Genomic DNA, 22,489 nt, shown 5'->3' with positions numbered 1-22,489 from the left:
TGATGACATTAGAGCGGTCCCAAAATGGTGGTGGAGGACTCAATTGGATACTGAAGGTTGTGGTGGGGGTTCGATGTCGCTTCTCTCTTTATATAGGACTCTAGTACAGTCATGTTCATTATAGTTGCGACACTTTTTCTTTGGTGGTTTTTGGAATGTAGCCTTGCTCATCAAGCGGCGAACGTAATTAGTTGGATCCACAAGTAAGAACCAATAGTGTTCTCAGCTCTCGTTATAGTTGCGCGTTCAAAAACGCATCTAAGAAAAAGTGTCGCAACTATAAGTACAGTCGTGGACAGTATAGTTGCGACACTTTTTTCGATAAATTTCGGAACTTAGCCTTGCTCATTGAGCGGATGAACGTAACTGGTTAGATTCATAAGTAAGAACTAATTGCTGGTCTAATAATGCGCGAAAAGTAAGAAGATATCAAAGAATTTTTTAAATTTATAATTATAGAATGAAAAAAAAAAATTCTTTAAAAGAATATTGTAAATACAATTTGTAATATAAAATTGTATACCACAAATACTATCGCTTTATCTTTATAAGTATTCAATACAATACAGGTTTGCAAACACTCATTCGGTTAATCTGAAAACTATTTTATTCGTTTTTATTAATCAAAAATTTGTTTTACAAAATGTTTCAATGATACCATCATTTAATGTATCTGAAAAATGGTTCATATAGAGAAAGGTGGGGCAAGAAAGCGGTAGTAAGGTAAGACGGGGAATTGCCTGTATCACGCAATTTGAATGCAGAAATCACAATCGAGCATACACGTTGGATGTGGCTCCTCGGTCATTAAAAGTTACCCACGAGTCAGCGAAATAAACAGCTGCGTTATTTAGATAGACCATAATTTATACGTTTTTGCGATTTCCTTATGACTACAAGAAGATATAACAGCGAGGAAACAGACAAAGGCGAAGGAAAAAAGAAAAGAAAAGAGCAAGAAAAGTATAAAATAAAATTATATAAGAGTCAAAGAAACATATGAGAAAAAAATTAAGCTAAAACGCATAAGTATTCTACGGGAATACTCTATTTTACCCCACCCGTCGGGAAAGATGGAGAGAAATGCCTCTTTTTGGTTTTTATTAAATAATTAGAGCGCAGATGTTCGTGCATGATCCCATGTCGCGCGCGCAGAACCGCTGCGTGCGAGTGAATCGAGTGCTCGCTACGTTTCTCGAAAAGACCCGATGCTTGTCAATTTAATAGAATCAGAATCTGTTAATAAATTGAATTCGGTGAACACATCATAAACATTTTTGTCATTTTTAATTAACATTGCCAATTTTTCGTGTAAAAATTTTCGGCATTTTGAAGAAATGTGTTTTTACGTAATCTCGAAATAATGCAAAAATTTTTTCGTGTTTTATGTTCACATAAAGTAGGCCGCATTAAGTAAGCCGCAGCGGTTCTTCGCGCGCGACACGGAATCATACACGAACATCCGCGCCCTATTTATAATACTTAAAAATTTTATTTTAATGATAAATATATTGAAAGACAAATGTCCAAAGAGTATTATAAAAATACAGATGACTCATTAATTATGAAAACCTAGCTTTTATTCATTTTCAAAGCTTAACTGCTCTGTCTTACCCCACCTTTCTCTATTCTGTTTTAGTATCTTATATAAATACAGATACAAATATTCCAATTCGAATGTATCTTAGAGTTTAGATACACAAAATGTATCTCTATACACGTATCTATAATAGATGCTTGTATAGGATACCAGGGATGGGAAGTCGTTGCTTTTTGTTACTTTAATTTTTTTATAATAACTATTATTACAATTTTCAATGATTAATGCTAATGTTGGGAAATGGTTGACGTTATCATTACCGTTATAAATAATTGTAACATCATCATTATCAAATCATTATTATGAAAAAAATATAATTATACAACGGAAAAGTAACGATATTCCATCCCTATAGAGATACTACTCAACACTGCACATTACTAACACAATGCTAACATTTTGCTATCTGGATAAATGTGTCATAGAAGACATAATCTAATTATTATATTTATTTATAGTGTTCATTGAAACTGAGTTTAATTCTTAATATCTAATACCTCTATTGTGCGCAGAACTTAACCGTCATATACTCGTACCCAGAATGATTGCGCGACCAGTAACGAGTGCAGTGTTTGTGTTGGCGATTCGTGATCCGTCCTGATTGCGATCGGTCAGTCTCGTCCGTCTCTCGCCGCCGCTCCGCCCCACGAAATAGACTCAGCCGCCGAATCAGCTGATTATTGTTTTCATTTCTCTGGCATGGAATGGAGTAAAGTGTAGCGCAATATGTTAGCAGCGTATTCATACAGTCTTTATCCGACCTGCAACCTAGCGGTAACAAATCCATGCACATTTTTCTCGTTTGTTTCTGTTTCCGAGAAATAGCGAGCACCTTCTTTCCTCCCTCCCTCCCCCCACCCCTCTCTCTCTTTCGTTCTTCCACCTCCTACATGTGCGCGCGCGCGTGTATGCGTGTGCAGGTGCGTACGCGACAGTCGCTTCGTGCCTGTCGTAGCAGCACAGAGGCAAGAATTTGGTGGAGAAACGAACAAACGGAGGGAAAGACGCGAAGAAAGCGTAGTGAAGTCGTGTCGCGCGGTATATGAAGATTGTTAGATCGACCGAGTACGCGTCCAGGTATACGTGCGGAGGCACGGTAGTTGTCCGTTCCATTCCGTTGTTTGTGGTATGCTATCGTGATCGGTCGCTTTCGTTCGGAGGAACAGCGACAGTATACAAACCCGTTAGACGAGAACTCTATGTGTGTTCGTGTGCGCGCGGTCGCGCGCCGTGATATCATCGTAGACCGCTACGCACTGTCGTCCGCTTGGCGCTCGTCGTCAGGCTACTCAGGCTTGTCGTCAGCTTGTCAGTCGGTCGCTCGTGGGATTCGCAGAATGACGCAGTAGCCGTAGGACAGTGACAACAACAAGGCGACAGTGGCGTGTGCGCGGAGTGCAGTGACGAGCTTTCTTTCTTTCTCTCCTCCCTCATCTCTCTCTCTCTCTCTCTTTCTCCCTCGCACAATGAGAAAACACAGTGAAGTTTTGCGGTGAAGTAAGTGTGTTACGTATTAAAGAAATATTTAGTGGATTCTTTTCTGTTTCCCCGCTATTGATCACGGTCAATCGACGCTTTCTGTGCTCCCTTGACAGCGATAACGGAGCGGCCGTGCGATAAGTGGGGATCCCTTTGTTCCTCTGACGACCTCCCTGTGTCTCTCTTTCTCTTCTACTTCCTTTGATTTCATTTGTCGTACGATCCTACGCGTTTTTTTACGCATCGCTTTTTTTTAACGTGATTGCGTAAATGGTTCGCTTTCGTCCAAATCGTTCTGTCCATTCGACTATCTAGTCCGTCCATCTGTCCGTCCGTCCGTCCAGACATCCATCCGTCCATCCATCCACCCGTCCATCCATCCACCCGTCCGTCCATCCATCCATCCGTCCGTCCATCCGTCCGTCCATCCATCCGTTCGTCCATCCATCCGTCCGTCCATCCATCCGTCCGTCCATCCATCCGTCCGTCCATCCATCCGTCCATCCATCCATCCATCCATCCATCCATTCATCCATTTATTCGTTTATTTGTGTGTTTATTCGTGTGTTTATTTTTCAATTTGGTTCCTTCGCGTTTGCGAGCTTGTTTACCCCGAGATGATACGACGCAACCGCCCTTCTCTCCTTCTTTCGTTTCGTGACTTTCCCGTCGATTGTCCCTGAGCGCGCGATTCGCGCACAGCTGTGCGCTCCGTTGTGCAATACAACGTTCCTCCTTCCTCCCATCTCTCCTTCTCCTCCTTCCCCTCTCTAACCTTTTCATGTCTCCCTCTCTCCTTCCTTCCTTCTCCCTCATTCTGTACGATGGCTGGTAAAATAGATCCCCCTTCTCGTCTCGTCTCGTTGCATCGCATCGCATCGCATCCCGCCACCTATTCTTGTTCCGTTCTCACCGTCAGCCATCGTCAACACACCACTGCTATCTATTGCAGAACAGACCGATCAGCAGAATTGTCCGGCTGGGGAATTTTCCCTCAAATTTGGATTTGTTATTAGGCTTGCTCTTTTTCCCCATCTCAGAATTGAACTTGTATGTACGGTTCAGCTTTCGTTGTTTTCTTATCATTGAAGAATATAAAAGAAAAAAAAAAAACAAAAAATAAGCCGTGCAAGTTCAGTTCTGAGAAATAGAAAAAGAATGAACCTTTTGTCACGAGGGATTGCTTGAAAAAATAAGAAGTTTCGAGAAAAAAATATCAAGAAAAATATAAAGAAAAATCTATTTTTTTAGAGATTGTATTAATTTATAATATATTTATTATAAATTTGAAATTGTAATGATATAATGAATTCTTGAAATTTAACAATACAGTAATTATTAAAAGAGGGGGGGGGGGCTAATAAGAGTACGGCGCTGTTATAAAAGTGCAAATTATAATGTAAAAACTTTCATATTTTATTACTATTGTCGAATTCAAATTAAAGAATGTTACTTTGGATTCCGCAATCCGATAGTGACTTAACTTTATTGGACTGAGGATGATTTTTATGAATTTGATGAATTTTATTTTATCTTTTCTGTAATATGGCTTGCTGAACGTAACTCCAAAGAAAATAAGCATTTGATTTCTTTGTTTAATAAAATATGAAAGTTTTTACATTATAATTACGCTCTTATAATCGCACGCTACTCTTATTGTTAGTCCATCATTTTTATTATATTTAAGTATGCTTTTTTGAAACTTCCATAGGTATTTTCCTAAAAAATATTAAAAGGTTTATGTATCAAGATGCTTTACGTCTTGGTATGTATGCACATCATTAATGCCAACGTCTCGCAAATGTTCACTTCATTAGTATAAACTGAGAGCAACTGAGACACTAAGTTGTTTTTTCTCTTTATTACAAGTATATTTCTAACTTGACAACATTAAGCCAATACTGTGCTTTTCCATTTTTCGTGCGTGTTGAATAATGTATTGTGTGACGACGACGGCTGTGCAGCAATGTGCAGCGAGGTGTCCGCAATCGGTGCACCGCCTTGGATGTGCGAATGGCGAATTCTTTGTCCACCGTCGTCATCGTCTCGTCGCACGCATAATTTCTTTCCTCACGCTCACCTGACAAGCGAATGAGAGCGCGCAGGGAGAGGGCTCGGTTTTATCTTCTTCGTTATGTCGTCCGGAACGCTGTTCCCTCTTGCTATCGTTCGTTTACGATAGAAACGACGCGTATTTTAGGCAGGAGCCTGATAGTCCACGCGAGTATTATCCTCCTTTGTCTCCGCTCGTTCCTGCTCTTCTCTGCGTCGTCAATCTCTTCACTCGTCAATATTGCGAATTGCGTATGATACCGTGCCACTTTTCTTTGTATCGACATGATGTTTGTAATTTCTGTGGGATTGTTTATTCGTATCTTGAAAATGTTAAACAGTTAACAAAGCGTGATTTTCAATTTGAAATTTTGTATGTTTCAATACTTTCAATACAATGGAATCAATCATTTTTTAAACTGTTAATCAATTTTTGTTAAAATTGAGTTAGAATTTGAAAGAAATTATATTTCTACCTTCCCTTACTCTGAATCTCCTCTACTCAATTTTGACAAAAATTATAGCAAATATTTCAGTAACATTTACTTTACAAACATATACTCGGACACTTCTGGAAACTTGTTAATTTTAAATTTGTTTTTTTTTTAATATTAAAATTTAATTGCATAATATATAGTCTTTAAAATATTTACGAAGAAGACTATTATAAAAATTAATGTTAAAAAAGATAAATTTATTGCACAAATTAGAGTTTGTATTTTAATGACTTAAAAAAAATTTTTTATATATGTATTTGTTATTTCAAGATAGTTTTTTATTTTATAAATACATTATATAATATTATAATAATATTTATTTTATAAATAATATGTTAAGAACAAGTATTTATAACAAACATTCTTATCTTCTTTAGAATAATTTAAAAAACTTTCTATTTTTGTATGCTTATAATTACGTTTTACATTTCATATTTCAATTGATTATACAATTAGGTTAGTTTATATCGAGAATCTTTACAAAAATTCAACAATCCTGGATCTCTACATTGTTACATATCCAATTGCTGGAACATTTATGCTGTTTTTCAAATGACCAATTTAATTATTTGATAAACGTTACTTTCTAACGTGATTTCTTTACAACCAGAATCGTCAAAGTGCAAGGAAATATATAAAATCTATTGCGGAGATTAAACTCCGAGGGGGAATTCACAACCCAAAATTTTGTACACCAATGCCGATTTTTGGCATTGCTGTAAAACACTGCCGACATTTTTGTACACTGCCGACAATGCTTATTGTTAGTCAATGCCTACAATGCCGTCAATCCTATTAAAATTAAGGCAATGCCATGCAATTATGAACACTACCGCGTGCCCATTATCATACGCCAATGCCTGCACAAGAATTCTAAAGCTTTCCCGAAGTATTCTACACAATTATACAAAAAACTTCCAAAAATTTTATTTACGAACTGTATCTATACATTTTAATGTAATTGCACATTATTATGTGCTGTCTTATGCATATAACTTCAAACAATGGAACACTAAAAATAATAATAAAAATAATCAAAATAATGACCTTGATATTGTATTTGTTTGTAATCAAAATAAATTTTAAACATTCTTCTTTAAAAATTCTATACATTTTACTGTGATTGCACATTATTATGTGATGTCTTATGCATAGGTATACCTAACTTCAAACAATAGAATACTAAAAATAACAATGTCTGTTAAGTTAGCACCCCCACCACAAAAAATCGAAACGCCACTTATGCCAAAATTAAGTGCTTTTTATGTGCTAATTATGTACCCTATTTGAAATTTTTGTGCTCGAGCGGTTTAGCAGGAAAATGAGATTGAAGGTGGGGGTGCCAGCTTAACGTTAAGCCAGCACCAACTCATATAAATAATTAATAAAATAAAAAAATAAATACACTAGAATTAAGTGCTTTTTATGTGCTTTCCAACGATATATAAATAAATGTTCGTACTCAATCTCTTCGACCAGAAAATCGTCTCGAAAGTACGAATACACATTAACGGTACAAGAGTAAAGTACCAGAAAGAAAGCAATTCTGAAACTGATTATAGGCTTAAAATATTCTCCTATTTATGTGCTTTCGAAATATGCAAGACCAGATTTTTGTGCTCAACCACGTGATCGAAAAACCGACCCTGAAGTGAGCACCCCACCGTTCAGCTACAAGAGTAAACTACCAGAAAGAAAGCAATTATGAAATTGATTATAGGCTTAAAATATTCTTTTATTTATGTACTTTCGGAATATGCAAGAAAAAATTTTTGTGCTCAACCCCATGATCGAAAAACCGATTCTGAAGTGAGTTCACCACTCCCCAACCACTGACGACAATGCCGTCAATATTATAGGTCACTGCTTACTTTTTTCGGCAGTCCACTGCCGAAATTTTGTACACCAATGCCGGCTGTGAATTTCCCCTCGTTAAACTCCGATCTATGATATTTGAAATATTTGAGTTTTAAATAATTATCTGAAAGAGATCGTAAATATTTCATAAAAATATAAAATAAGATTTGAAATAAAATTTTTATTTGTAGATTTACAATCTCTAAACAAATATTTAATCTACACGTGTTATCTTTTTAATTTATGCGTTAGATTATGTATATTTTACGCATAGGCATTGTATATTTTCTTAACACTTAAATTTACAAAATAGAACTTTTATATTCTACTAGATATAGAATCTGAATTAGAATAGAGATAGATACAAAGTCTAAAGAAATTTTACTGTCTTTGTAGATACATAAAACTTATTTGGGAATAAAAAATGTCTGCGGAATCACCGAGGCGGGGTGTGTATAAAGGAGCTCAAATCGTTTCACCTCAGCCCATTGTAGATCGATCAATAATCGACAGCGTTGCCGGGATTATCAATGACATAGTACCACAGGTATGCAAGTTGATTAACGTCCATTTCATTAGTATAGATTAACTTTGATCTTGGTTTAAAGTACTTTTTATTCTTTTCTAATTCTTAGAACTAGAAAAAGAAAGCATAAGTTAAACCGACAAGTTAATTTATACTAACGACAACGAACGTAAAAATCATCTCACAATCAATGTTACAATCCAAATGTCCACGAGTGTATTATATTATTTTTGTTATTGTTTGCAGGGATACGCCGGAGTGTCCAACTCTGATAATAAGGAAACCATATCATGGGCGCGATTCGAATACGCGGATATAAATGACCCCGCTTTGTATCTCGATTACAATGAAGGGTCTAGTACACCGCCGTTGTTATTAGTATTAGGATACGCCGTTGGCGTTCAGGTAAGCATTATTGTTAGTTTCACAGAAAAAAAGAACGTTCTTGTTTTAACAATATCCTTATTTTTAAAATGTCAATTATTGAAGTGAGATATATAGCATTATATAAATAGACTTACTTAACTATAACTTGTTTACTTCAAGAATTTTGTTTAGTTTCATCAAGAAAAATATATTCTAATTATTTAATAATTTTTATTACAGTTAAGAGCAGAAATTGTGGATAGAAAACTACTTTAAGCAAAAAATTGAAATTTTTTAATACTATTATTAAACATCATAGGCTGCGTTTTGATATACACTGCTAGTACTGAAAATCTATAGTTCACGTCATGTATACTATAGATTTTCAGTACTGACAGTAAATTTCTGAACGCAGCCATAATCTGCTCTTTAACTTTTACTTTATACTGGATACCTATTTCATTTATGAAACTATTTTTGATGATCCTAGTGATCTAGTGGTCTTAATGCCCTAAAATTTTACAAGTAAATTATATTTCTTATTTAGTTTGATTTTTTGCTCACAACTTTTTCGTGATGATTGTAGTTCAAATAATCAGGCTTTATTTTTTAATATATCTATTTCTGCCGAAAGAGTTTCCAAATACCCTATGTATTTTATATAGGAATTCAATGAGTCAACGAATTCCTATACAAAATACATATGACTACTCGGATAACTTTTTGGACAGAAAAAAGTACATGTACATATGTATAACCACAAATATACATATGTGTGTATAAGGACAAATCAATAAGTATCCGTGTTTGAAGACAGGCAATGTTACTGATGCACATTGGCGTTATCGTCGTACTACCATTTTTCAAAGGACGCCATACAAAATTTCAGAGTGATTCATCTAAGAGGAATATGGAAGAGAAAGTTTGGATGGAAAGACGTGCGAAGAAATTAAAACTTCGTTCGCACGTCTTGACATTTCTTCGCACGTTTCTCCATCCAAACTTCGATATTGCTCTTTTTCCATTGTATCGAAAAACAGCAAACACGCTCACTACGAATTGCTGTTAAATCAAAACTATCTCATGAATCACTTGCATCAGCAACACTGTCTGTCTTCAAACGCGGATACTTATTAATTTACTTTCGTATATTAAGAATTCCATACAAATAGATACCCCTTTGACAGATATTGTTTGGATCTTCGGTATAGTAAAGGTTATACTATGTATTGAAATAAAGATATAGGGGAATGCTGGGCAAAACGAGATACTTAGTGGTTGAATGCAAATATTTTATTCAAATAAAACTAAATTTTATGTTTAACGACAAAAATAGTTTCAGTATACTTTCAAGAATGTAAAATAACTGTTACATAAGACAAAAACTGTTTTTAAATATACTACTTTGAAGATAAACATGTCATTTGCTTCGTTTTGTTGCATAAATGATCCAAAACGGAATATTTTCTATTTTAAGTTGATATATTTAATATTAAATGTGATACTTTTTTTGATATTTATTAGTTATAAAATATTTGTTATAAAAAAGTTTATAGATGGTTATGATAGTTTATTTTTAGGTATAACATTTTATTTGCTGTTAAATAAGAGATTTAACTTTAATGAAATTTAGTTTCAATGAAATTTGAAACGTTAAAAACATTAGATATAAAAATTATAGAGATTGTAAACATTATAAGCATTTATATCATTGTAAACATAAAAGTAAACATAAAACATTATGTTCTTTTAGATTAAAAAACAGCGAACACATATTTTTCCCATTAGGCACGGCATAAAATAATATCCCGTTTTGTCCCACGATCTTATTTTTTAGGTTTGGTTATTATAACGAAATAAATTTGGCACAAAACTTAAAAAAAATACAGGGTATTAGAAGAAAATAGGATATTGTAATATAATATACATATAGAACTTATTTTTACAAGCAACTCATTCTTATTTAATTAATTTTATTAAATGAGATTGAAAAAGTATTCACTATTATAAAAACTACAACATTAAAATAATATAGAAGGATATATAGTTATACCAATTGCTGTTTGATAATAGATGGCGCTATATTGACTTATAAGGGGAATCCGCCTAGAGCGGATCATCGATTTTATTAATAAAATTTTATGGCTGTAGTATTCACTCAAATCTTTATTGTAGTAAAGCCGTAAGTTGTGGAAATTAGGCATTCTCGAGAAAATTACGATTAAATATTTTCAACACTGTAATACCGTTATAGTTCTTAACTTTTTCATAAGGTCTAGATAAAAAAAAAACAAAATTATTTTACTCAAAGATCGTTGTAAGTATGATGATTTTCCTAACGCCGACAATCGTTCTCCTGTAATAGGACGGGAGTTATAGGGAGTTAACACAAATTCCGACAGATTGTATTGTTTCTTAATAAAAATAAATGTCATCCCGTTTTGCCCCGTGTTTCACTAATATTTTACTGAAATTCATGATTCTTTAAAGACAATTTAATTGTATAAAAAAGATTATATATGTAAAATAGTTACATGTGTTTATAAAATTTTTCAGGCATGTTATGTTTGTTTAATAATCTAATTAGAAAGATAACTAAAGAGAAAGATAATCAAAAATATGAGGAGCTAAAGTTAAAAATCAGTTTTAACTTTTTGATCAGTCATCATTTATTTTTTTATTTTTTTATTTTTTTTTAATATTATTTTGACGTATTATTGTGACTTGACGTTTTACTTGGGATACATGGAGATTTATAACTCAAGAAATACTTAATGACAAAATCCTTTATTGTATTTTGAAAACATCTTGACTTCAGCTACAATAATGTGCTATGAAAATAGAGGTTTTTATTTTAAAAAAAGCAGCATTTTGAAACCATAGCTAACAGTCTATAGTACGTGTAATATAAATTATAATTTTTTTTTTATTATTGCAATTGAGATCTTAGCGTGTTTAATTGGATATTTCTTTTGTCAGATTTGAATTCTTATCTAATTGTTTTTTTTTTTATAAACACAGGTATGGCTGATAGCAGCGACGGGAGAGGCAACGGAGGTCCTGTCATGGCGTCAAGGAGTAGTTCGTACCCTTCGAATTCTACCAAATCCAAAGACTGACGACGAGCATGTCGACGATTTCGAAGCGAAACGACCGATGGTAGCGGTCTGTTCCGAGCCAGATTCGACTCTAGCGGGACCAAAATTTTGCGATGTCAATTTCATCTCTTTGAAAACCGGCGAACCAGTGCACAGCGTAGGTTTCAAACATCCTGTCTGCGATGTGCTGGCAAATAGGCGGTCCGTGGTTGTAACGTTATTAGAAAAAATTGCGGTCTTCGATGCCAGAACATTGCAAAATAATATAACAATCACAACGTGCTATGCCAGCCCTGGCCCAAATCCAAATCCTGTCGCTTTAGGAACACGATGGCTCGCTTACAGGTACAAAATTTTACATACATTTCATTTATTTGCATTTTCTAATAATTTTAAGGAGATTCTTCAGATCAAAATGTGTAAGGGAGTGATGTATATCACTCTTTACATATATCTTTTAATACAAGAGCTTTTAACATTGCTATCTTTAAAATAATAAATAATAAACAATATTTAAGTAAAGTAATGAAAAATCGGTAACTTGTTATGTAAAAATATCTTAAAGTATACGTATATAGGCTCAGTACATTGAAAAATCAATAAAATAGAAAACAAGGCCTTGCAAGAACATTGCTAATAATATTAAGTGAAATATATTTATGCAAAATCAATTTATGCAAACATATGTTTCGACCTACAAGATGGTTATTTTCAGTGAACATAATATTTTTTAAAAGTTGAAGCGGGAAAACATTGAAATTATCAAGCGCGTTAATCATCGGTACTCAATATTTTTTTGTCCATTTTTATTGCAATGTCCGTAAATAAAATTCTCCCATTAGGAATTAGAAAAATCATTCATAAGTCATTCATATTCGGAGTTGTTAAAGCTAATAATAACTGTATATATAAAAACAGATAATCTCTTGATTACAAATCTTGTATCATGCTGCTCATCGTAGATAGCTTACAAATTATATAGAATCTGCTGTTATTTAGAAACAGAGATCGAAAGTTTGCATGTACTTGATGTTCGGATATTCTTTAACGAGCTTTTTTATTAAGTAAAAAATATCTTTTTTATAATATTAACCGATTAAAGTCCAGACTAGCAAGGTTAGCCAAAAAATAACAATTAAAAATAGGACCGAAGCGTAAAACATTCCTGACGTAAAAAAAACAGTATGCGCGTTTCATTTAACGCTTGCAAACATTATTCGTCCTTGTTTAATATTTAGCAAACAACAAGGATGAAATGATTCTACGAGCGTTGCAAGCATTAAATGTAACATGCTCAGTGTATGTTGACTGCAATGCTATTTACGGTAAGAAAGCGCGATACCATGATACACTTCCAATTACAAAATGCATACTTCTATCACTGAAATGCTCTCTCCAGTCCTCTATGGTTGAAAACCATAATATTTCGTATAATTTGCATTGAATTCTAAAAGCAATTGTAAAAATTACTTTGTTACAATCTATTTAGACGTAGAATGATTACGGGTCATTAATGCTCATTTCGTTTTTATAAAAACTGAATTTCAGTTTTGCATGTAGCAAAAATTTTTACAGATATCTCTGTTACAGAAATCTCTTTTACAGATATCTCTGTAATTTTGAGAAGTATAACAGATGTTAATTTTTTAACTCTAGTCTAGCTTAAAGGCTTTGAATGTGGTTTTTAAGTAATGTAATTGAATTTAATGTGTGCTATAATGTGTGTATAACATTATCAATGTATAAGTTCTACTAAGAATCATTAATTTGTGGTTTTTTTATAATTTAAAGTGCCTTTTAATTATGGCTGTTAGTTAGTATTCCATAACACTCCCTAGTAGCAATTTTCTGCTGTAAATCTTGCAGCAGATTTTTGAAAGATTCTGCCAATAGGACGTTATGATCTGCTTCCTCATTCTGTTCAATCCTTCTGAAAGATTCTGCAGTCAAATTCTTACAAGAAATTTGTATACATATCTGCTGCAAGATTTGTAAAATTCTTTCACCAGATTATTAGTATAGTCTTAAAATGGATTAAAAAAAGATTAAATTTGAATTAAACATTTAATTTATGTATAAGATTAAATAACAATACAAATTGTTATATACATGTAAAAATATAAAATTTTGTGTGGAACAGCGTTCCACACAAACATCATGTTTGAAAAGAATGAGAGCGAGTATTCGTCTCAAGATTATAACAAGTAGCTCCTATATAAAGGCTCACTGAAATATAAACTGGACAGTCGGCTGCGGCAGCACCTAGGTATAACCGCACTCGACTCACGAGAAGATCTTCCGCGGCGTGGCCGCCTAGCGGTGGCACCAGCACTCACTTGTTAAATCCATTTTATTCCGAAATTGTTATAAATCTTGCAGCAGATCTTTCTGCCGCTGATTAAGCAGAATCTGTATAATATCTGCACAAGATCTGTGCGTTATTTCCGTTGTAAGAAACTCGCAGAAATCTGCAGATCATATTTGTGTAATATCTGTACAAGATCTGCGCGGCGTTTCTGTCGTAAGAAACTTACAGAAATCTGCTGATCATATTTGAACAAGATCTGTAAAATATTTGTACGCTATTTCTGTTGAAAAAATCTTATGTCACTCTTCTGAAGAACTTTGCTAGACTGTTTACAGACTGCAGTTGCGGGAAGAATCTGCTTCAAGATAGCTCAATATTTGTACCAAGTTTCTACAAACAGTTTATATACAAGTACCGTGCACGAATATTGAAACAGTCTGCTAGCAATCTGCCAGTATGGCTGTATTGGGAATAATCTTCTGCACATCTGACTCAATTCTACTGCAATTAACTGCACGCAGATTCTGTCCTGCAGAAAATGCTACTAGGGTTCCTGTTATCTCAAACGCATTCTTTTTTGCCTCTTCAGTAAATTGTAAATTATGTTTGTTCCATATACCCAATAAATTTCTATGGAAAGAGTGATTGATGGAACTCTGTAGTTAACTGTGTTCATAACAATTATACCGCGTTAATATTATTATTTACCGAGTTATTTTAAGAAAATAAAATGCTGTTCCACCATCTTCTTCTCTTCTCTAAGATTTCAACATAATGAATTACAAATCGATATCTTCTATATCCATTTTTTATATAGATTTTGTTGAGCTTAGGTAAATGATTAACACGTGCTGAGGTTATATCATGTCCTTTATGCGAGAGAGTTTGGCGAAATACAAAAGAACGAAAAAGAACCTGAATAATCTAAAATACAAGTGTGGGTAGTCCGACATAGAAAAAAAACACATTTTCATGGTGATGCCGCTCACACTAAAAATATAGTAGAGTTAAAATGTTCAAATCTCATTTCAACAGATTTGATTAAAATATTATTTTTTATTTGAAAGTTTAATTATATTGTTTTTATTTGTTTATTGATTGGTGCAGTAATTCTATTTATCAAATTTATTTAAACAATTTTTTCAAGTTTTTATATTACGTGAAAAGACTAGAGAATCTCCTTAATGTCTTCTAATCGTAGTACGATTATACGTTTTATTGTATCTGAAATAATATCTTTTTATGGCACTTGCAGCGAGAAGAAATTGATACCTGCGAGAAGGAGCAGTGGTGGTTGCGAAGGAGAAGGCGTACAAAGTTACACGGCGACGGTTTTATACGCGGCGAAATCGTTAGGGAAAGGTTTGCGCGGCCTAGGAGAAACCGTAGCATCGAGTCTCACTGGGAATTCGGTATCGCCGATAACTATGAATAATGCAGGCAATGACGTAACCCAGCCAGGTGTCGTTACGATATTAGATCTTCAGATCGCAAAAGATGAGAAAGAATTAGACGATGCAAATGCGGATGCCGTGGTCGCTCATTTTACCGCCCATAGTGATGCGATCGTTGCTATGACTTTTGATTTGACCGGCGCGTTATTAATGACAGCGGACAAGAGAGGACACGATTTCCACATATTCAGAATCCAGTCACATCCCGGGGGGCCGACATTAGCGGCGGTACATCATCTATATATTTTACACCGTGGCGACACCACCGCAAAAGTACAGGTACATTTTTTCATATTTTACATTTTAATTACATTAGTTGAATTATTGTTATTGATATAATTATAAGATAATTTATGCACAGTGTTTGCTATTATTTATGAAAATATCTGGATAATTATCTGGATGGAGAAATGGCTCTAGTTTATCTTTATTTAGATTATTAGAATATATATTATTTCTAAATTTAAAATTTAAAGAGCTAATGAGAGTATACGCGCGGTAGTTGATGCGCAAAAATTTATTTAATCAACTTTTACATAAACGTTTCGGCTCCGCTTTGGACCATTTTTGGCATAGCAATAAATTTTGGATTGTAATGTCCGTGACAGGATCAGGGAGTTTCTCTCGATGAGTGAATGATACTGCGTTAGCGCATAGTTGAAAGGACCCGTGACAGATTTAGTAACTCTAAAATAAAATTTGATGACGCCAAATCAAATGGTGGAACAAGCAAAACTTGAGAACTCACCGATCGTGCCATGGAGGGCGCACGTTACAAGAAAATTCTTCAAAGCCCACTGTATAGCCGCACTAATTGCACTTTCAAACTTGCGAAAGAGAAAAATTTTCTTTGAATTGATAAAAACGTTTCCTATATGTTTGCTGCATTAGGATATGGTATTTTCGAGTGACACACGTTGGGCCGCAATTTCAACTGTGAGAGGTACAACACATGTTTTTCCGATTGCACCTTACGGAGGTCCTGTAGGCGTTAGGACCCATTCCACGCCCAATGTCGTCAACAGATTATCAAGATTCCACAAAAGTGCAGGCCTGACGGATGATGGTACTCGATCCCACTCTCCCGTATCTCATACGGAACTACCTTTGTCTATATATCCGTACTCCAATCCTCGACTTCCTCCGTATCCTCATCCAACGATTCTGCATCCTTTATCACAGATTCGACAACCGTCATCTCTGAATCAGGTCAACAGCTCCGCGCAACCCAGGTAGCGATTCGATTTATAAAAAAACTAGTTTCACGAAGAGCAATAAGCTATAAAGGTATAATTAAAAGATATTGTGTATTGTATAGCAGACCGCAGCAGAGGCAACGGCTACATTCCGACGACAGTGGAACCTTACCATTGAAGATCTGTGCATGTTTCGCTCCGCCGAGAGCTTGGATGTACGCGCAAAGAGAGTCCAGCAGCAAGGTGGTCAAAAGGGCTGTTGATTCCCTATTCATTATGGCATGTCATGGAAACATGATACAATATGATTTGGACCCCAAACCAGCTGCTGGTATGTTGCAGAAAAAAAATACACTTTATATTATATACTTTTCAAAAGAAAATTAGATACGTAAATTAATACAGTGGTAGTACGCAGTCCGTATGAATTTAAAACCAATTTAAATAGTGTAAGTGAATCCAATAAGAACAAGCAAAAATTTGGTTGTTAATATGATTGATACCTCTTCAATTCAGAATTGAACGCAAATAATTCAAGTATTGAACACAAACGTTTTGACTGTACGGAGTCCTCTTCAGTGTGTGCATTATTACAATTACGGATGCACAACAGTGTTTATTTTTTTATATGACGCAAACGATTTTAAAAATGCAATGAAAGTCAACATGTAAAATAAATGAGTTTAAGTCATTAGTCACTTTTAGAAGTTTCTTGATTGATTTGTTGTTTCCTGTACGCAAACAATTGTGTCCGGAAGTTTAAGAACCAATACGTTTTCCTCAAACGACGCGTGCAATCCATTCTTTTTTGACCATGATAAATTTAACATTTTAAAATTAAATACTTAAGAATTGTATCTCACAAAATTTTTATGTAATCAAACTTACAATTTGTCGTTAAAGTTGTTGCATAGTCGTTTGAAGTACAATTTTTTATTGGTGCAATTATAACTCACGCGTACAAATTGCTGAAATGTTGTGTGCGATCTTTATTGGTCGACGTAACAAGGGAAATTGATGTACTCGTATTTAGTGCGAGTATGACCTACGTTTAAGGTAGATGTTATGCTAAGTATTTACAATAATAAACTATTTTTGTATCTCTAAACATTGACAAGTCTGTTAAAGATGGTAATTATTATATATGTTCATAACCATAACAGCCGCGCTAGGTTGAGAGCGCCACGCTGGCGTTGATGCCGGAGCAGCGCGAGACTTGCGCACTCCGTGCGCGTCTCCGTACGGGGGGGACTCCGTTCTAAGGCTTGGAGCCCGTAGCACATGTTTTGAGAGTGGGCTAGTTAATATTGCGTTCTCCCGAGTTTCCTGCATCGAAAAATTGTACCAAATATACTTATACATTAATTATTACCACTGGCGTAATTACTGCATCCTTTTTTTGAAATATATAACAGTAATATAACAATCATCTAAAAGTTTAGTTTTCGTTTTTAGATCTAACTCAGTTTTTTGTTTATTTATATGTATCATTTCAGAAATTAATCTTTTATCGTAATTCATGGGTTCAAAATCAAGTATTGACATTCTCCTAGTTAAAAGAATGATTCTGTTATAGCCTGTGTTCACTAATAACAGATAGTTTCGATGTTTCGAGTTTTATATTATGTATAATATGCTCTTTGATTCTTGTTTTTAATTTTTTTTTTTATTTGACCTACATATGAGACATTGCATTTCAGCTTGTATATCACGTTGTTATATTCTGTTTTTTTTTTCTTGTCCTTGTATAACTTTAACATACTTGTCGAGTTTATTCAAGCATCTATAGCCTGTTATGAATTATTTTTTATTTATAGACGCAGATAGTTTTCGAGATGTTTATGTTACGGAAAGATTAAAAACTTTTTCTTGTCTGTGAGCGTATTGGTCACGCTAATGGGCTCATGAGCTCTATTAAGTTTAGTATTAATTAGTTTTTTATCTTAATATTAATTTTGTTAAAAATTAAATCCAAATGGTAGCCATTATCAATTAAAATGTTTATGCAGAATTCTAAGTTTTTCTTATGATATTGCGATAATAAAATGGTCAACCATGCTGTATATAGTTCCTATTTTTTGACACATCGGGTGATGCGAATAATACGATAAATATCTTCCTGAAAAGATGTTTTTGTGATACCAGTCAATATTTTAAGTATTATTCATAACTTTGATATGTTTAAGACTAAGTTTCTCTTCGTGCTTGATTGTAAATTGCAGCCGGTTGTGGTAATTGTTAAATTCGTTTAAATCATTTTCTATTGCTTCAATAATAATATTGAATCAATATTGAATTATTTGTGTTCAATTCTAAATTAAAGAGATATTATTTATATTAACAACAAAATTTTTACTTGTTCTTATTGGCCTCACTTACACTATTTAAATTGGTTGAAAATTAGATAATTTATATCGGGATTGGACGGGATTACACATAAAATATAAATAACGTATATATAATGTAAATTACACTGGATCACAAAGTAAAAGTCATGTCTTGTTCTTTGACTAACTGATTCTTATAGATTTTTGGGTGCTAAAAACTAATCCGACATTTAAATTTGCGCATCACGTTAGGATCTTATGTAAGTTAAGGTTAAATGAATCAATGTTTTTACTTGTTTTAGGAGTGCCGAAGGAAAAAGTTTGTGATGACACCACAATTGAATTGGAGGTCGAAGCAAAGGGCCAATGGCCACTTTGCAGGTCTCCCAATTCATCGGATCTCATGCCACCATTATCCCTATCGAACCCGTTACTGGGCGTTTCGTTCGCAACAAAAACAAACAATCAGGAGTTTGACATGGTCGAGGATCGTTGGTTGAGTCAAGTTGAGATTGTAACTCACGCTGGACCACACAGACGATTATGGATGGGACCACAGTTTGTTTTCAAGACCTATAATGCACCCAGCGGGTTAGTTTCCTTATTTTCCGATTAAGAAGGTTCTTCAGTTTTAAAAAGCTGAGAAAAATTGCGTGACTTTTCATTTTTATAGAGTAAAGTTGCCTATTATGAGATGCCTTTTTTTTAAAGGCTTTTAATTCATTTAATTTGTTCCTTTAATTCTTATTTTTATATGCAAATTGTAAATATACTAATATTTTATCGCCAAAAGTTAGCAATCGATAAGAGTCATACTTTGTTGTATATACAATTTTTGATCAAAATTGCCGATTTTGCGTTTCAAAATTATATAGTCAAAAAATTTGAAAGATTCGGGAAAAAATTCAGCCTATATTAATTATAATAAACTCGTTATTTTCAAAATTTGATCAAGTTTTTATATTGCGAAAAGGGTATCTTTAATGATTTTCTCAATTAAAAACTGAATTTAACGATTATCAATCGTTACTAGCGTTGCTGTCAACTTGGTTGAAGCGGAGGCAGTCGAGATTGGAATCACCGGATCGCGTCCAGCGAGATCGAAGCCTGTTAATATGCCTCATGCAGCATCCAGGCCGTTGATGCCAGTTGTCATCGACGGTTCAGGAAGTAAGTGTGTTATAATTGTCGGTAAGCTGCGAATTACGTTGCATGTTTTAGTCTTAAGGAAAAAAAGTTTTTTTATAAAAATAAATATAAATAAATTTTATAAAATTAAATAACACTAAAAATTATGAAATAAAATTAATAATAAAAATAATAAAAATAAATTAATTGCTCAAATAAAGAAGTGAAGTAAGAGTATAATTATATTTTGCAGGTAGCTATGAACAATCTCCGAGATTCATGGAGGCTTACGGTGATCCTTTGGACAGCGAGAATGTGGTCGTTGGTAGCTGCGAGAATCAACTGAGAGAAGATCTTGCGGAAGCTATGCTTGAAATATCAATCGCGTCGCATCGTGCTCCAGGTAAGTACGCAATTACGCAACGGAGTTGTACATTTTAGTCGAAGACATCAAATTTAGGAATGCAGATCCGCTTAGTTGTGATAGCATTGAAGCGACTAATTAGGTATGCTGTACAAATTTGTACAAATTTGTATTTATTTAATATATTTGCTCGTGGTAATTTGTATTACAATTTTTATTTCCTAATAATAAATATTTTTTTGTCAGTTTAGAGTTGCAGAGAAATAGATGGAAAGATTACTTGGCGATTATTTTGTTTTTATTTTTATTGGTCTCTGATTTACCTGCATTTTACATTACCATATTTTACAATCATTGTATTCGTTCTTATGTTTGACAATTGTTAAGTATTTTCATTACATTTCTTATCAAGTAAATACAATATTTGACATTGTATATACGTTTTTGCGAATTTTGAATATTATGTTACACAAACCTATAGTTATGCTATAATTCTTAAACATACATAAGATGTCTCGAATTTAAATGTCAAATCTTCGAAAAAGCTCTTTAGAGATTGTTAAAACTCGTTGCTTTGTTTTGGAGAAACACGCAATAAAAACGTTTTTATTTTCTTATTTACCATATTATTTATTTATTTGCACTTATTTATTTATGCTATTAACTTTGTTAATGAAAGTACGTTTGTTTTTTGCAGCAATGCAAGCATTGCGTCTAGCATTGACTGCTCGTATTATAGCCAGACGCTGAGCATACCATTTTACAAAAGTATAGAATTTATGTTAAGATTATAGTAAAAAATTGAATTTTAACAATTGGTTTGTTGAGTTATTTTACAAAATGACAATTTATTTTCATCGAAAATAATGTGGACGGATAAAGCAACATTTACAAGAGAAGAAATTGTTAAAAAAAGAAAAAAAATTATCAGTAATAGTATATGTGAATTATATATAAATAAATGACGAATAAATCCCTTATAATACGGATATAACAGTGCAGCGAAAATTATAATTAAAAAAATTTTATTTAAAAATTTTATTGACTTTGCTCTCTGATACGGTTAACTGATTTCACTTATATTTTGTCTTGATGAAGTTATATAAGGTTCTTAAATATCTACAAAACAAAATTTTTTATAAATTTTGCAGATAAACGAATGAACAAACAGAGAAACAGACGATTGGATCAGTATTGTCTAATTATTAAGTAGTTTATGCTATTTGCGTTATTTAATAAAGGAAAAAATAAAAATTTTATAACAAAGTAAAAACGAGCAAATCACTTAAGGACTTTTTTCCTTAATTTATCAATTTTCTCGAAGTTGACATTTAAATTCGGGACATTATATAATTCTTAACATATGTTTTAGTATATGTATATTTATATCTATATTCTTTATTATGGATTTAAACTCGCAAAGCTTGCACGGCATAAAATTCGCGTAAAATTTGGCATGATATTTGGCGCGTATTTCAATTTTGTTGCTTTTTATTAGCAATATCGACAAATAACAAATAAATAAAATTGTCGAAAAAGAAAAATAATTATACTTGTCAGCGTTTTTTACGACGACGTTGTCATGGTATATTGCGAAACCTGAAATATTCTTAAAAAAGGAACATAATCTTAAGCAAATTTTTACTTTTTCTGTGATATATTTCTCGAACATAACAAAGGCTAAGGTTATTAGTGTTGTAAGACTTATAAATTTGCGTGCACACAGAACTGGCCAGAGGCAGGTATCTCCATTTTGTAATCCCCGTAACTGTACTATATCCGAGCACTAACAGCAAGATATTTTTGACGTCTGCTCTTTTGGCGGGAAGGAAACGTCTGACAAACGGTTACATGTTACCGTCTTTATACTAACCATGTAGATCCATCACATTTTTGCTCGAGCTTTCTAGCTTTGTGTATATTATCTTGTAATGAGGTTGTTTTGCGATTATATATGATACCAACAGATACGTTTCTCTTAAGTTTGTCTTGATTGACTCGATTGATCCCCGTGTAATAACACACGCGCGAAGAGTACACGTTACAAGTGCGGAATAGAATGGGAACGGAAAAGAGAAAAGAGGAGGAAGGACAAAAGAATTATACAATCCCTCTTGCTTTTTTATTCGCGAAACGATCGTTATTTTTTATTTTTCAAGTACTGAGAAAAATGGTTGTTAACTTGATTATATTTTTCAATTTTATTAAATTTTTTTGCTTTAAGTTTTTATATATTT

General features: G+C 33.5%; 1 protein-coding gene across 4 annotated transcripts in view; it reads left to right on the top strand.

Annotated features, from left to right (window-relative positions):
• Positions 1-2,084: 2,084 nt before the first annotated feature.
• The window catches only part of LOC105193764, a 44,040-nt gene continuing 23,635 nt past the window's right edge, over positions 2,085-22,489 (top strand). Inside the window, exons 1-10 of one of the 4 annotated variants that reach the window (XM_039446360.1) lie at positions 2,085-2,374; positions 7,882-8,032; positions 8,258-8,416; positions 11,399-11,820; positions 15,039-15,516; positions 16,129-16,469; positions 16,556-16,764; positions 19,063-19,351; positions 19,794-19,930; positions 20,142-20,291. In XM_039446360.1, coding sequence (XP_039302294.1) covers positions 7,910-8,032; positions 8,258-8,416; positions 11,399-11,820; positions 15,039-15,516; positions 16,129-16,469; positions 16,556-16,764; positions 19,063-19,351; positions 19,794-19,930; positions 20,142-20,291 — 2,308 coding nt within the window. In that variant the 5' untranslated portion in view covers positions 2,085-2,374; positions 7,882-7,909. Of the gene's footprint in view, positions 2,375-2,473; positions 3,098-7,881; positions 8,033-8,257; positions 8,417-11,398; positions 11,821-15,038; positions 15,517-16,128; positions 16,470-16,555; positions 16,765-19,062; positions 19,352-19,793; positions 19,931-20,141; positions 20,292-22,489 lie in introns of those variants that run through there. The other 3 variants (XM_039446361.1, XM_039446359.1, XM_026141287.2) reach the window with 3 other exon arrangements.

Source organism: Solenopsis invicta, chromosome 2 (genome assembly GCF_016802725.1).
Source record: "Solenopsis invicta isolate M01_SB chromosome 2, UNIL_Sinv_3.0, whole genome shotgun sequence".
Classification (NCBI taxonomy): domain Eukaryota; kingdom Metazoa; phylum Arthropoda; class Insecta; order Hymenoptera; family Formicidae; genus Solenopsis; species Solenopsis invicta.
This window is presented reverse-complemented; position numbering and strand designations above follow the sequence as displayed.